Genomic DNA, 13,878 nt, shown 5'->3' with positions numbered 1-13,878 from the left:
GCGCTATGCATGTGTAACGCATCTGATATCCTTCTTTATCCTCGCGCGCAAGTCGAACCTCTGCATTTCCCGAAGATGGTCGGTACACCCTCGGTCGCTACGGACGTCGGGACATAACTCTGTCGGTTGTCTTGACACCCGCGCCGCTCGTCTAGCCCAACACTTCTCCGTGCGCACACAGATGACGGTTGCCACTGCGGTGGTGAGTTGCACCTGCAACACCGATATCTTCACCAACTTCCGTCATGTGCGGTACAGATTATCAAAAACCTATCACAAGGTTCAAGGCTGAGCGACACTGCGGTGTTGGGACCAGTGATGTCGAGACCACACAGTTGCATCTGACTAGCAATTTCGACAGCGTCTGCCCGGCCAGATAAATAGGTTGTTCACGCCGAGCTTCATCTTACAATCCCCCAAGATGTCTTCCTCTGCTGATACCGCACAGATCGTCGCTATATACGACAGCTTGTACGTTTCCCTATTCATGCCCGGATCCATCAGAGACTTACTTCTATAACTTTAGTCAAAAGGGCCGGTACGTTGATTGGGTAGCAATAGGTACACGTATTTGTCTTTGTGTGGTCCTTTTCTAGGATGAGCATTGACACACATATAGCCCTGGTGCTCTATGACTATTTCCTGACGTTTGACCTCGAAGTCGAACTGTTTTGGAGACACAAGCTCACAGGCGCATCTGTACTGTTCGCCCTCAACAGGTATATGATGATACTACACGTGCTCCTTCTTATATGCTGGCATTCATCCGTCTGGATTGCCGTGGTATGTCCTGACTATCACTCTATACAGGTGTCGACCAACTGATATCTCTAGAAGTATACCAGTTCAATGAGAGGATACCCTGCAGCGAAGAACTGACTTCTTCTTACTTGCAGTTGCAACAGGATTGTGAAGTCTACTCAGATTATAGGTTACCTGATATATATTCCTTGGGCTAGTGAGTCTTGCATGCGAATTCTGCCAGTCTATAGATACTGACAGACAGGACTATTCAGCTTTCTCTGCAATGCGAGGTTTCGCATTGACGAGGAATCGCGGGATCGCAGCGGTAATCTTCACCCTGTCCATTGCTCCGATAGGAGTCAATGTGGTACGTGTAGAAGCTACGTCGTGAGTCATGACTGCAATCTAAGTTCATCTCACAGGCCCAACTTGTCTCAGGGATCTCCAGTGCCCCCTGGCCTGTCATTGGTTGTGTGTCCACCTTCAGTGCGACACCACAAGAAGTTATCATGTTAGTCAAGTTGTATCCTTCATGCTGACCCTCTCATCATTGATCAATGCAACGCATGTTCATTTAGATGTGTGTCACAATTTCGACAATCCTAGGATTCACACTGACCAGACGTGAATACAGTTCCAATTGTCTCTCGTGGAGGAGTGATCATAGCAGACTTCATCCTCGTCGTTGCGACCTGGCGCACACTCGGAACTTCTGTGGTCCACGCGAGCATTACAAAGATATCTCGAGGCTCCCTCGCAGCCATAATGTTGTGGAACGGTCTGTGAAGTATTCGTTGACCACGGTTCCAACTGAGCTGACTTGTAATAATGTCTTGTACAGGGTCGCTGTACTTTGGGTAAGCACACCGCTGCCTGCCAATACAGCGTTCAGTGTACTGAACATGGGGTAACTGTTATTCAAACGTGCTCCTCGTGCTGAATATTCTTCACATGACTTTGTCATTGACTTCCGTATGTATGACCCTCTATCACGGGAGAGGAGACGCTGAGCAACTTTGCAGGCCTTGGGCAATCCCTTGAGCTTCATGACCGCACTGACGGAACCGTATGCACACTCAATCCATCTAATTCTGAGTCTGTCCAGGTTCTCACGAACTCTCTGATCCTTCCACAGCCTCACAAGCATCCTCGTCTCACGCTTCCTCCTGGACCTGCAGAAGGAAAACCAGCGCGACGTGAAGCTCGACTCAGACGACCCGCTCCACTTCTCCGAGTCGAGGTCATCCGGCTCCCTCAACTTTGCACGCGCTATGGGATCTATCAGCGAGACCCTCGTACCGGACGCTGCGCGGGAAGATGGAGAGGTGGACGAGGGCGAGGAAGATGAGGACAGCGGCGTCCCGGAGCTGCAACAGGTGGACGCCGAGAGCGCCGGAGTCGTCGATGAAGAGATACAAGAGGTATCGCGGCTTCAGTGAAGGGCCCGGCTGCGGGCTGCCTCTGTTCCGGTCGGGGACTCGGTATCGGATGGTTGTATGGTTCACGTTGTTGCAAGTTGACTCGGAATCCGGTGAAGTCCTAGAGCGTTCATACTAGATGATTTTCTTGCTGTCTTGTCTGCTTGTACGGATTTTCTTGGCATATTTATGTTCCTGGCTCAGAGTACTGCGGATATTCCCAAGGTGAATGAGGTAAGTGCATATTTAGTAGGTCGGGCAGCAGTATGGAAAACCAAGCGCATGGGAAGCCATACAGTGACAAGTGGCTCCCACTGTAGACTTCAAGTTTGCTGCGAGTCCACAGGCCACAGACACAATCGATCAGTGTCATGGGTCATAGGTACCTACCTATCCTCATGTCGCTAGAACATGTGGTCTCTCCCCATGAAACTCTGCGTTCACATATACGGAGGGCGAAAGATATATATTCCGATCTACAGTACACAACATTCACGGCGCAAGACTCACCTCAACCCATCCTATGACCCACCGCAACCATGCTCGCCCTGAACACCAACTGCGACTACCCATCCTAGAACATCGAGTCCGCCGTACTACGACCCATCACAACTATAGCCATCCTAAACACTTGTGCTCACCGCAGCTGTACTCATCCTAGGATACCATCTGGTAGTGCATCTTGCTTCGCACCCCGCCGATAGCCCCCAAACCGACTGCCCGCGCTGCGGGTGCTCGTCGGACGCCAGCATGCACGCGTCGAGTTCACGTCCCAGACACCGAGGAGACACTCACCAACAGCTTGACATCCGCTCCATTGTTCCTCCACCCGCCCCACGCCGCCTGCGGGACCTCGTCCCTGCCCCCACTCCCCTTCTCCGACACCTCCTGGCGCGCAGCCCGCCCCGTCCCGCGCTGCTTGATCGCGCCATACGTCCCGTTGCGCCGCGCAGAGCTCGCAACGCCCACACCGTCAATCTCAAGCTCGACCATCCGCGGGAGGTCGATGACGGACGGGATCAGGCGCAGTCCCTTCTCGGGTGGCACGGACGTGTAGTCCGTCGCGGGCGTGTAGAACCGGCGGTGCGGGAGCGTGAACAGGTGCGAGAGGAACCGGAACGTCGGTGGCAGGATGAAGTGGCAGAACGACTTCGCGACAATGCGCCACACGAAGATCGTCAGCACGCCTGTGGGCGTACTGCACGGTGTTAGCGACGCAACGATGCGCGATGTGCGAAGAGAGGAGAAGAGGGACGTACCGATGACCGTCTTGATTGCGGCCGTGGACCACCAGGTGCCGACGTCGGACCACGTCGCCCACGACCCTCCGGGCATCGGGCGCGTGAAAAAGTCCTCGCCGTACCCGTGCTGCTCCAAGTACCACCGCCCGACGAACTCGCCCATGACGACCGACACGAACGCGATCGCATCCTCGAAACACGGGCAGTCGTCCACCGGCTGCGGGTGTCGGTGCACGAGGTACAGGCAGAGGGGCACGATCACAACCGGGACTACAAGAAGGCGAGCGAGTTAACGCGCCTACGCGATGCCGAGGGCACTCGTCACTCACCGATGAAGCCGTTGTTGCGCACCCAGGCATCCACGTACGCCCCGCACAGGACGTGCAGGCCCCAGATGCCTGCGCCGAGAGCTGCGCCGACCGCGCAATCGGTGAACGAATGCATGCCGGTGTAGAGCCGGCCGTACACGATAGAGAAGACATAGAACAGAAGGATGCCGATTCCAAGCATGTACGTTGTCTGCGAAATTAGGGCCTCCGCGGTCGCTGCTTCGGCAACAGCTTCCATGGCGGGGAGGAGGCCGGAGGTCGCGTTCCACTCAGCCCATGAGGGGTCGATAGCGGGCTCGACGACTAACGCAGCCGGGTAGTAGGCCCGGTGCAAGAGGTCGTAGAAGAAGAGCGCGATAGAGACGCTGTTCGTGGAGTGTGTGGACGGGAACCCATACTCCAGATGGTGGCTGCCGATCGCTGCAACGCGATCTATCAGCGAGCGGTCGCGTCTTGGGTAGGTGAGCACTTACTGAGTCTAGTAACCGGGGGAGCAAATGGCCGCGGGGAGCAACAAAAGTCCTTGAACACGGAAGACACGTAAACGCCAATGGCAAGCATCAGCAACAACCTATGTACGACGTAGTCAGTCTCGAATTCGCTTCATGAGCATCGCTATCATAAATGAATATGCACACGGTCAAGATGCTATGAGCATCACACTTTACCACAATCCAGACTGCTTATGCGCTTCAACTTCATGCTCCCAGTCCGAACTAGGGATTAGCGGGGAGCAGCCTGGGAAGCGCTGCACGCCCGCAGCGTGGCATCATGTCCGCATCCTACTGTAGAACGGAGGGGAGAGCGGCGAGGAGAGCCACAAGACAGGAACAAACGTACCCTCTTCCAAACTCAGGTGCGCCAATAGAGTAGAAAATAGGGAGCATGATCATGAAGAACGTGTGCGTTCCCAGCGAAGAGGTGTACACAAAGTACGCATCCAGGAAGGGATGGCGCACCAGGGTCTATCATGGAGAACTCACTCTTTCGCTTTCGGAGAAAGCTCCCAGCGAGCAGTACGCACCTGCATCTTTGCCAGCACCTTCGACTCCCACTCGACGTTCCGCAGGATGGCACGCCGGATGGCCGCCCTCCACCGACTCATCGTGCGAGTATACACCTCCTCCGGCTGTCGCCCAGCCGCCCCGACGAGCAACAACGTATCTTCACCGATGCCGAGAGCAGCATGTGCGTTCGTTCCATGCACTGTCGACGTAGGCCCTTCTGAAGTTGATCTCGAGAGGGGCAGCGGAGTCCGGGGTAGAGGCGCGCGAGTCTGGATAGGACTCGGAGAACGTTACACGCGAGTCTTGCGACGTTTCCGACGACTCTGTCGCGTGTCCGAAACTGTTGGACTTTGAGAGCGGCTGAGGGGCGGCCGGGGTCGGACTGGCGGGGTCGGGCATTATGGACATCGGCGTGCTTGAGGCTGCTCTCGTCGTCTAAAGCGTAAGAATAGTATGCATACACAGAAGAGAAAACCAAGTTCGAGCGTGGACGTCGAGGGAGATGGCGAAGGAAGGGGCGAAGATGATGGGAGGAGTGCAACCGGGCGTCTGTTTACTTCTCAGACCTTGGCACTTGACCGTCGTCCCCCTTCGTTCCTCTCACTCCTCTTCCCGGGTGGATAGCATTCGTTATTGGCTCTGAGCTCTGGAGGTAGGCATCAAATATTCACCATTGATCGATTCTCGCGTTGACGTCAATCTCTACAATTATATTATTCTCGTTCGCCGCAGGACTACTCGGCGTATGATTCATGCACTGTAGTACAGATTGTTTAGTACTTGGCAAACCATCTGCAGACCTTCAGCAATGGTCTCAGATTAGAACCGTACGCTCGATCTCTCGGTATCTTGACCGCGTCCTAACACTCATAATCCACCAGGTTGACGACGATTATCATCACGTAGTTCCTCCTCGAACTGCAGGCTGAGGAGGCCAACCGGCGTGACATGACTGAGCTCAACTCCGACGATTGGCTGCACTTCTCCATGTCACCCGGGTCGTGAGCTTCGCCCGTTGAGCCGCGTCCACAAATGTAGCCTTGGTGAGTGAAGACCTCAGTCCAGTCGCCCCAGGAATCGGACATGAATTTCCGATGCGAGGGTTGAGGTATGGATAGAAGAGAGGTACGGCCGCTGTGACTCATGCGGTATGTCCCTTCATCTAAAGTCTCATCGCAGTTCGCGCTGACCCAGGCTCTCGAAAAGGCCGTAGTGTTTGTAGCTGGGACTCCGCACCCTTCGTATACGCTAGGACGGACACCTCTGTATTTACGCCGCTCGGATAGCTATGCCATCGCTTTACGCCACGCAACATTTGAAGCTGTCCGCAAAGACGATTCGACAGCCAGATGGACGCTATCCGACCTATAAGCTTGCACACACGGGATGGCCCGTGTTGACGGCAGGCTGAACCTGCATATCAGCTCACATGTATGTGCGTTTACGGACTACCAGAGCTGCCGACGCTGACTTCGGGTTCGCGATCTTGTGGTGGCTCTGTCTGATGTGAACCGCGAATCGAGGAACTTGTCGACAACCGCAACTGAGCGTGCGAAGCACACCCGAGATGTTATGTGGTCATATATGCGCGTTCTCCCATGGTGCGCAAGTTCGTATCTTGATCGATGGCTCGGCTCGACATGGTCGAGCCGGAAGGTTTGAGATGGTCGCATTCGTCTGTGCTATGTATATACCTGCAATGATGGGCATCTGTTCTTTGTGGTTAAGTGCCATCCGGTGCTGACGCCGTTTTTAGACTGTTCCCGAAGATGGTCGACTCAACCTCCGTTGCTACAGACGTCGGGACAAAATACCGTCGGTTGTCTTGACACCCGTACCGCTTGTCCAGCCCAACACTTCTCCGTGAGCGCACGAAGAGCATCTTATGACGGCGGCCACTGCGGTGGTGAGTTGCACCTGCAACACCGATATCTTCACCAACTACCGTCATGTGCGGTACAGATTATCAAGAACCTATCAGAAGGTTCAAGGCTGAGCGACACTGCGGCTCTGGGACTGACGTCGAAACCAAACAGTCGCATCTGACTAGCAATTCCCGACAGCGTCTTCCGGCCAGATAAATAGGCTGCTCACGACAGGCTTCACCTTGCAATCCCTCAACATGTCTTCATCTACTGATACCGCACAGATCGTCGCTTTATACGACACCTTGTACGTTTTCCTACTCATGCCCGGACCCATCAGACGTTCACTTCTATAACTTTAGTCAAAGGAATATATGCATTGATTGGGTAGCAATAGGTACACGTATTCGTCTTCACACGGTCTTTTCCTAGGATGAGCATTGACACACCTATAGCCCTGGTGCTCTATGACTATTTCCTGACGTTTGACCTCGAAGTCGAACTGTTTTGGAGACGCAAGTTCACAGGTGCATCTGTATTGTTCGCCCTCAACAGGTACATGATGATAGTACGCATACTCCTTGTTATATCCGAGGATTCATCCACCTGGATTGCCGTAGTATGTCCTGACTATCACTCTATACAGGCGTCGACCAACTGATATCTCTACTAATAGAAGTATACCAGTCCAATGAGATAGTACCCTGCGGCGAAGAACTGACTTGACCTTCTTACTTGCAGTTGCAACGGGCTTTTGAAGCCTAATCAGATTATAGGTTACCTGCTATATATTTCTTGGGCTAGTGAGTCTTGCATGTGAACTCTACCAGTCTATGGAGACTGACAGAAGGGACTATTCAGCTTTCTCTGCAATGCGAGGTCTCGCATTGACGAGGAATCGCGGGATCGCAGCGGTGATCTTCACCCTGTCCATTGCTCCGATAGGTGTCAATGTGGTACGTGTAGAAGCTACGTCATGAGTGATGACTGCAATCTTATTTCATTTTGTAGGCCCAATTCGTATCAGGGATGTTCAGCACCGCCTGGCCCGTTGTCGGTTGTGTGGACACCATCAGTGCTACACCACAAGAAGTTATCATGTTAGTCTTGTTTCCTCCATGCTGGCCCTCTCATCATTGATCAATGCAACACATATTCATTTAGATGTGTGTCACAATTCCGACAATCCTAGGATTCACACTGACCAGACGTGAATACAGTTCCAATTGTCTCTCGTGGAGGAGTGATCATAGCAGACTTCATCCTCGTCGTTGCGACCTGGCGCACACTCGGAACATCCGCGGTCCGCGCAAGCATAACGAAGATATCTCGAGGCTCCCTTGCAGCAGTAATGTTGTGGAACGGTCTGTGAAGTATTCGTTGACCACGGTTCCAACTGAGCTGACTTGTAATAATGTCTTGTACAGGGTCGCTGTACTTTGGGTAAGCACACCGCTGCCTGCCAATACAGCGTTCAGTGTACTGAACATGGGGTAACTGTTATTCAAGCGTGCTCCTCGTGCTGAATATTCTTCACATGACTTTGTCATTGACTTCCGTATGTATGACCCTCTATCACGGGAGAGGAGACGCTGAGCAACTTTGCAGGCCTTGGGCAATCCCTTTAGCTTCATGACCGCACTGACGGAACCGTATGCACACTCAATCCATCTAATTCTGAGTCTGTCCAGGTTCTCACGAACTCTCTGATCCTTCCACAGCCTCACAAGCATCCTCGTCTCACGCTTCCTCCTGGACCTGCAGAAGGAAAACCAGCGCGACGTGAAGCTCGACTCAGACGACCCGCTCCACTTCTCCGAGTCGAGGTCATCCGGCTCCCTCAACTTTGCACGCGCTATGGGATCTATCAGCGAGACCCTCGTACCGGACGCTGCGCGGGAAGATGGAGAGGTGGACGAGGGCGAGGAAGATGAGGACAGCGGCGTCCCGGAGCTGCAACAGGTGGACGCCGAGAGCGCCGGAGTCGTCGATGAAGAGATACAAGAGGTATCGCGGCTTCAGTGAAGGGCCCGGCTGCGGGCTGCCTCTGTTCCGGTCGGGGACTCGGTATCGGATGGTTGTATGGTTCACGTTGTTGCAAGTTGACTCGGAATCCGGTGAAGTCCTAGAGCGTTCATACTAGATGATTTTCTTGCTGTCTTGTCTGCTTGTACGGATTTTCTTGGCATATTTATGTTCCTGGCTCAGAGTACTGCGGATATTCCCAAGGTGAATGAGGTGAGTGCATACTTAGTAGGTCGGGCAGCAGTATGGAAAACCAAGCGCATGGGAGCCATGCAGCAGTGGCAAGTCGGCGGCTCCCATAGACTTCAAGTTCACTGCGAGTCCACTGGCCACAGGCACGGTCAATTAGCACCATTGATCATAGTTAAATACCTATCCTCATGTTGTAAACATGTATTGCCATCCTCCCGAGAGGCTTCACGCCGGATGTGTTCTGGGGGCTCCTGCCACACATGCTGATCGCTCCCGAGGCCCGAACGCCGAACATTCGAGTCCGAGTTCTACACGATCACAGCTGAGCAATAACGTTCAGAATAAGTATTGTGCAGGAAGGCCTGGATTAGCGACCATGCGGGCTGCGAGGGACGTAGAGCAGAGACCGCGAGAGAGACCGCGAGCGTGACATGAACGTTGCGGTTAACACGGTGATTGTGCGCGGCGTGCACCCTTTCGTCTCTACGTCGAGATGAGTCCGGGTTCGGGGGCTAGAACGTGCTGCGGTCTCTCCCGACTTGACCCCATGAAACTCTGCAGACGTGTTCACAAAAGGCCAAGGAAATATATTCTGATCCACGTTACACGACATCTACATACGTGCGATGCAAGACTCACCTTGACACGAGAGGACACCCTAGGTCACCATCGCCGCAGCTACTCATCCATCCTACAACGCCTCCACCCACCGCAACCCACCACAACCATATCCACCCGGGACATCATAAGGTAGAGCTTCCATCTTGCTTCGCACTCCGCCGATAGCCCCCAAACGGACTGCCCGCGCTGCGGGTGCTCGTCGGACGCCAGCATGCACGCGTCAAGTTCACGTCCCAGACACCGAGGAGACACTCACCAATAGCCGCTCCATTGTTCCTCGACCGGCCCCACGCAGCCGGCGGGACCTCGTCCCTAGCCCCACTTCCCTTCTCCGACATCTCCTGGCGCGCTGCGCAGCCCGTCCCGTGCTGCTTCATCCGGCCATAAGTCCCGTTCCGCCGCGCGGAGTTCGCAACGCCCACGCCGTCGACCTCAAGCTCGACCATCCGCGGGAGGTCGATCACGGACGGGATCGGCCGCAGGCCCTTCTCGGGCGGCACGGACGGGTAGTCTGTCGCGGGCGTGTAGAACCGGCGGTGCGGGAGCGTGAGAAGGTGCGAGAGGAAACGCTGCAAGAGGTAGTAGAAGAAGAGCGCGATGGAGACGCTGTTCGTGGAGTGTGTCGGAGGGAATCCATACTCTAGATGGTGACTGCCGATTGCTACGACGAAACCGTCAGCAAGCGTCCGTATAATCGAACAGGTGAGCACTTACTGAGCCTGGTGACCGGGGGTGCAAATGGCCGCGGGGAGCAACAGAAGTCCTTGAGTACGGAAGACACATAAACGCCGATAGCAAGCATCAGCAGCGAACTGCGGACGAGATAGTCAGTCTACGATTTGCTCATAGTCGTGGCTGGGAAGCGCTGTACGGCCGCAGCTCTGACGGTGACATCATGTTCGCGAACGGGAAGGAGGGCAGCGTGCAGAGTACCAGAAAACAGAAACAAACGAACCCTCCTCCGAATTCTGGGGCGCCGAAGAAGTAGAAAATAGGAAGCATAATCATGAAGAACGTGTGTGGTGCCCAGCGAAGAGGTGTACACGAAGTACGCATCCTGGAAAGGATGGCGCACTAAGGTCTATCATGCAAAACCGTCAGCTCACTCGTTCGTATTCGGAGCAAGCTCCGAGCAAGCCGCACGCACCTGCATCTTCGAAAGCACCTTCGACTCCCACTCGACGTTCCGCAGAATGGCACGCCGAATAACCGCCCTCCACCGACTCATCGTGCGAGTATATACCTCCTCGGGCTGTCGCCCCGCGGCACCCACGAGCAAGAGCGTGTCTTCACCAATACCGAGAGCAGCGTGTGCGGCTGCAGAGTTCTCGGGCTTTTCGTTCTATGCGCTGTCGACGTCGGCCCTTCTGAATTGACCTCGATCTCGTCATCTAGAATGTAGCGATAGTAGGCATGAACAAGGAAGAAGAGGGGGGAAACAAGTTCGAGAGCGGACGTCGACGGTGGGAGCGGGGGAAGGAGCGAAACGGTTACGTCTTCATCTGCAACCGGGCGTCTATCTACTTAGACCTCGAGTCTTATGTAGCACAGTACCCCCACCGCATACCACTGCGAGCAGCAGTCCACAACTTGACCAGACCAGTACCGCCGTCCCCTTTCGTTATAAGAATCCCTGAGCTGTGAGCGGATTGTCTCTCTCTAATGGACTGTATTCTCGGACTGAGGTTAACCTCTATAGAGTCAGCGCTGATACGTAATGCACATTTCCAAATTCCACCATCCGTCCGCACCAAATATTGCTTCAACTTGAAGCTCGTCCGAAACTCTAGTGCCGACAACGACAGCGGAGAACCAAGGCGAGATGTAAATGCCTAGCTAGGAGCCCCGAGACAGAGCAAATACGAGTCCTACGTCTCGACATCGCGCTGCCTCTTGCTCCTCCACCACTCGCAAAAACGCTCTCCGGATCCCAACCTAAAGGCACTGCGCTGAAACATTGGCCCGGAAGGGAACTGAATGCGAGCGAGATGGGACGAGTACTTCGGCCCTTGGGTCCTCCTATGGAATACCGTCGTTCTCAGACAATCTCGTGCCTTGGCGAGCCTCCGCCGGCAGTGGATACCCACAGTTCCAGCTCTCATCTTCTAGTACGAAGGTGTTCCGCCGCTCGTTCCCATCGCAGTAGGTAGAGTTGTGCGTATGTACACTGCGATATTCTCTGTTCAACGTGTCTTCCGCGCTCAAGAATCTCCACGTTTGCTCTGACTGCAGCTGCCAGCAATCAGTAAGCATTTACAATTGCCGCACTTAGTGTCGAACAGACAGGGCTGAACTTCATAACAGGAATGGACAGTACACCGTGACTCGCGACTCGATCTACTCAGTCAAACGTATATCGGTCACAGATCTTCTTCAACACATACTCATCGTGTTCCTTCTTGATCAACCCGCCCCGCGACACGCCCTCATGCCACTCGATCGACTTTAAGTTGATGTCGTCCGGATATCGCGCCTCGCCCTCCTTCCCACACCAATCAAAGTCTATGAGCTGCACGCTGTCCTCAGGGAGGAAGATGTTCCCCTCACGCACGTCTCCGAACACCCACCCATGGGCATGGAGCGTCGCCACCGCCGTCCGGAGGGACTCGATATGCGCGCGCTTCACGACCGTGTCCAATTCGTCTTCGGGAACGTCGAGCATGCACACCGCCGGTCGTGGGATGTGCTGTATGACGACCGCATACGTGCCGACTTGCTCCTCCCATGCACAGTGCCACAGCTTCGGGGCGAGGGGCGGGGACTGCCGCGCTAGGAGCTCGTGCGCGTCCTTGCCGTATGCGCTCGGGAACTTGATGACGACGACGTAGCTGGAGGCGCTGAGTGCACCGACCAGCGACCCCAGGAACACTGCCTTCTGGGGGTACTCGGGCTCCAGCCTCTTGTCGTACAAGACTATGTATCTGTCTCCGATGGCGTCGATGTAGCCATTGAAGGAAGGGTCGAACTCCTGCAGGCTCCAACCTATAAGCTCTGAGAAGAAGCCTGTGATGTCCATGACGGCGATATTGAGGGCACAAAGGAATTGCGCGGCACGACGGACGCCGACTCCGCCACTGCTGGAAAATCCGAGGGTTATGCCGTCCGTGAGTTGGTCCATCAGGAGGTCATTGACAGAAAGAAAAGGACGGCAGAGACCGTGAGATGCGGGCCATCAAAGGTCAACAACAGGCAGGGACAGAAGCTCGATGGCTTCAATGTTTTATACTACAGTACAGCAAACATCGGTCAGTATTAGCCATACGGCACGTGGGTAGCAAGTCACCTTTTCGGAGTATGAGTACGCAGATGGGCTGGTCCTGTAGGTGGCCGCACCCGGCAGTGCCAGACTCGCACTCGTCTGCCAGCTCGGGCGGAGAGAACGCAAAGAGATGAGACTGGCCGTCCTCGGACAGACCATCACGGCGGGCCCCAACCGAATACAGAGGCACGGTCCTCATGGGCCACTCAGGATCTACCATCTTCAGAACGCGATCGCGAATGGCCTCTGAGCGTTGCTGTTCAGACGCGTAGACAGCGCTAGCGGTGGCAATCAGCCTTTCCACAGAATCCAACTCGTCCTGAACTCGTCCTGCGTGAAGGTGAACACTTCATTCGGCAATCTCGCGTTGTGCACAAAATTCGCGAAGGCTATGTCGTATATCCGGACCGGAGCCTTGAGGAACTCGAGCGGACGGCTGCGAAAAGTGTGGGGACTTGCATGTTTTTCCTCCTGAGGGAGTCGACGAGGAAGTCTGAGAGCTGAACAATGGAGGACCGTGTGTGTCAGCGACTCCGGTGGGTTGACCACAAATGAAACCAGCACAGACGAGCAACTGCCAACAGCCCTGCCTCCGGGATGACGGTTGACATTTTTTGTGTCCTCGGGATTCCGAAACCATAGTCTACGATGTACTCATCAGTTACCACACGATACCGCTCCTTCGCTTGGCGGATCGTCTCGGTTGTATCAGGCTTGAGGTCCATGAACTGCATAAACGTCTGAGCAAAGCGACTATGAGGGTATACGTAGGTGGAAAGGACAAACCTGGTAGAGCTTGAGCCTGAGGGGGTCTGCGCCCTCCGTTTCGATAGGGGGGCAGACAGAGTTGAACTGGTCCAACAGCTGTTGTTCTGCGTCTTCTGCGAGAGCCTCGGGCAAGCATCTAGCAACAGCATAGGTAACAAAGTCATATTCGCTGATAAGTCGAAAGTGTAGCTTTGCATCTTGACGGGATACATGATGCGCATGCGCAGGTTCAGTCGGTATCAAAACCCAATATGGCTATTCAAGCGCCGCTGGTATTTGTCCGTGCTTGTCCCGATGCGATCTCGACGCGTCGGTGGCTGAGGGAGAGCGCTCGACAACCGAGCTCCTTTCGGAACCACCATGTCGCTGTCGCGTCCGACTGATTGTATGCGCGTGCAAATCCCGGCCT

At 54.6% G+C, this 13,878-nt stretch overlaps 5 protein-coding genes across 5 annotated transcripts; 2 read left to right on the top strand and 3 right to left on the bottom strand.

Moving 5' to 3' along the window:
• Positions 1-421: 421 nt before the first annotated feature.
• Positions 422-2,363, top strand: L226DRAFT_561756 (uncharacterized protein; the record flags this gene model as incomplete). The annotated part of the gene is made up of 11 exons (XM_067683453.1): positions 422-471; positions 527-538; positions 597-719; positions 897-958; positions 993-1,111; positions 1,167-1,255; positions 1,377-1,522; positions 1,586-1,601; positions 1,668-1,716; positions 1,767-1,810; positions 1,880-2,363. The coding sequence occupies 11 exons, from the start codon at positions 422-424 to the stop codon at positions 2,181-2,183; spliced, it is 1,014 nt and encodes a 337-aa protein (XP_067533109.1). The 3' UTR covers positions 2,184-2,363.
• A 564-nt stretch (positions 2,364-2,927) lies between these two features.
• Positions 2,928-5,244, bottom strand: L226DRAFT_511641 (uncharacterized protein; the record flags this gene model as incomplete). Its single annotated transcript, XM_067678308.1, has 6 exons — positions 4,757-5,244; positions 4,573-4,697; positions 4,206-4,303; positions 3,733-4,152; positions 3,422-3,673; positions 2,928-3,349 (listed from the first exon to the last, which is right to left on the bottom strand). Exons 1-6 carry the CDS (start codon positions 4,835-4,837, stop codon positions 2,928-2,930), a joined length of 1,398 nt encoding a protein of 465 aa, XP_067533108.1. The 5' UTR covers positions 4,838-5,244.
• Positions 5,245-7,037: 1,793 nt separating this feature from the next.
• L226DRAFT_511640 (uncharacterized protein) lies at positions 7,038-8,809 on the top strand (the record flags this gene model as incomplete). Its single annotated transcript, XM_067678307.1, has 8 exons — positions 7,038-7,252; positions 7,452-7,560; positions 7,616-7,704; positions 7,823-7,968; positions 8,032-8,047; positions 8,114-8,162; positions 8,213-8,256; positions 8,326-8,809. The coding sequence occupies 8 exons, from the start codon at positions 7,038-7,040 to the stop codon at positions 8,627-8,629; spliced, it is 972 nt and encodes a 323-aa protein (XP_067533107.1). The 3' UTR covers positions 8,630-8,809.
• Positions 8,810-9,564: 755 nt separating this feature from the next.
• On the bottom strand, positions 9,565-10,670 carry L226DRAFT_572977 (uncharacterized protein; the record flags this gene model as incomplete). The annotated part of the gene is made up of 4 exons (XM_067684760.1): positions 9,565-10,103; positions 10,157-10,254; positions 10,398-10,516; positions 10,590-10,670. The coding sequence occupies 4 exons, from the start codon at positions 10,668-10,670 to the stop codon at positions 9,565-9,567; spliced, it is 837 nt and encodes a 278-aa protein (XP_067533106.1).
• Positions 10,671-11,783: 1,113 nt separating this feature from the next.
• On the bottom strand, positions 11,784-12,560 carry L226DRAFT_614729 (uncharacterized protein; the record flags this gene model as incomplete). Its single annotated transcript, XM_067686686.1, has 1 exon — positions 11,784-12,560. The coding sequence occupies one exon, from the start codon at positions 12,558-12,560 to the stop codon at positions 11,784-11,786; it is 777 nt and encodes a 258-aa protein (XP_067533105.1).
• Between the last annotated feature and the right edge of the window lie 1,318 nt (positions 12,561-13,878).

The sequence above is a fragment of the Lentinus tigrinus genome (assembly GCF_003813185.1).
Source record: "Lentinus tigrinus ALCF2SS1-7 unplaced genomic scaffold L226scaffold_22, whole genome shotgun sequence".
In the NCBI taxonomy this organism is placed as follows: Eukaryota; Fungi; Basidiomycota; class Agaricomycetes; order Polyporales; family Polyporaceae; genus Lentinus; species Lentinus tigrinus.
This window is presented reverse-complemented; position numbering and strand designations above follow the sequence as displayed.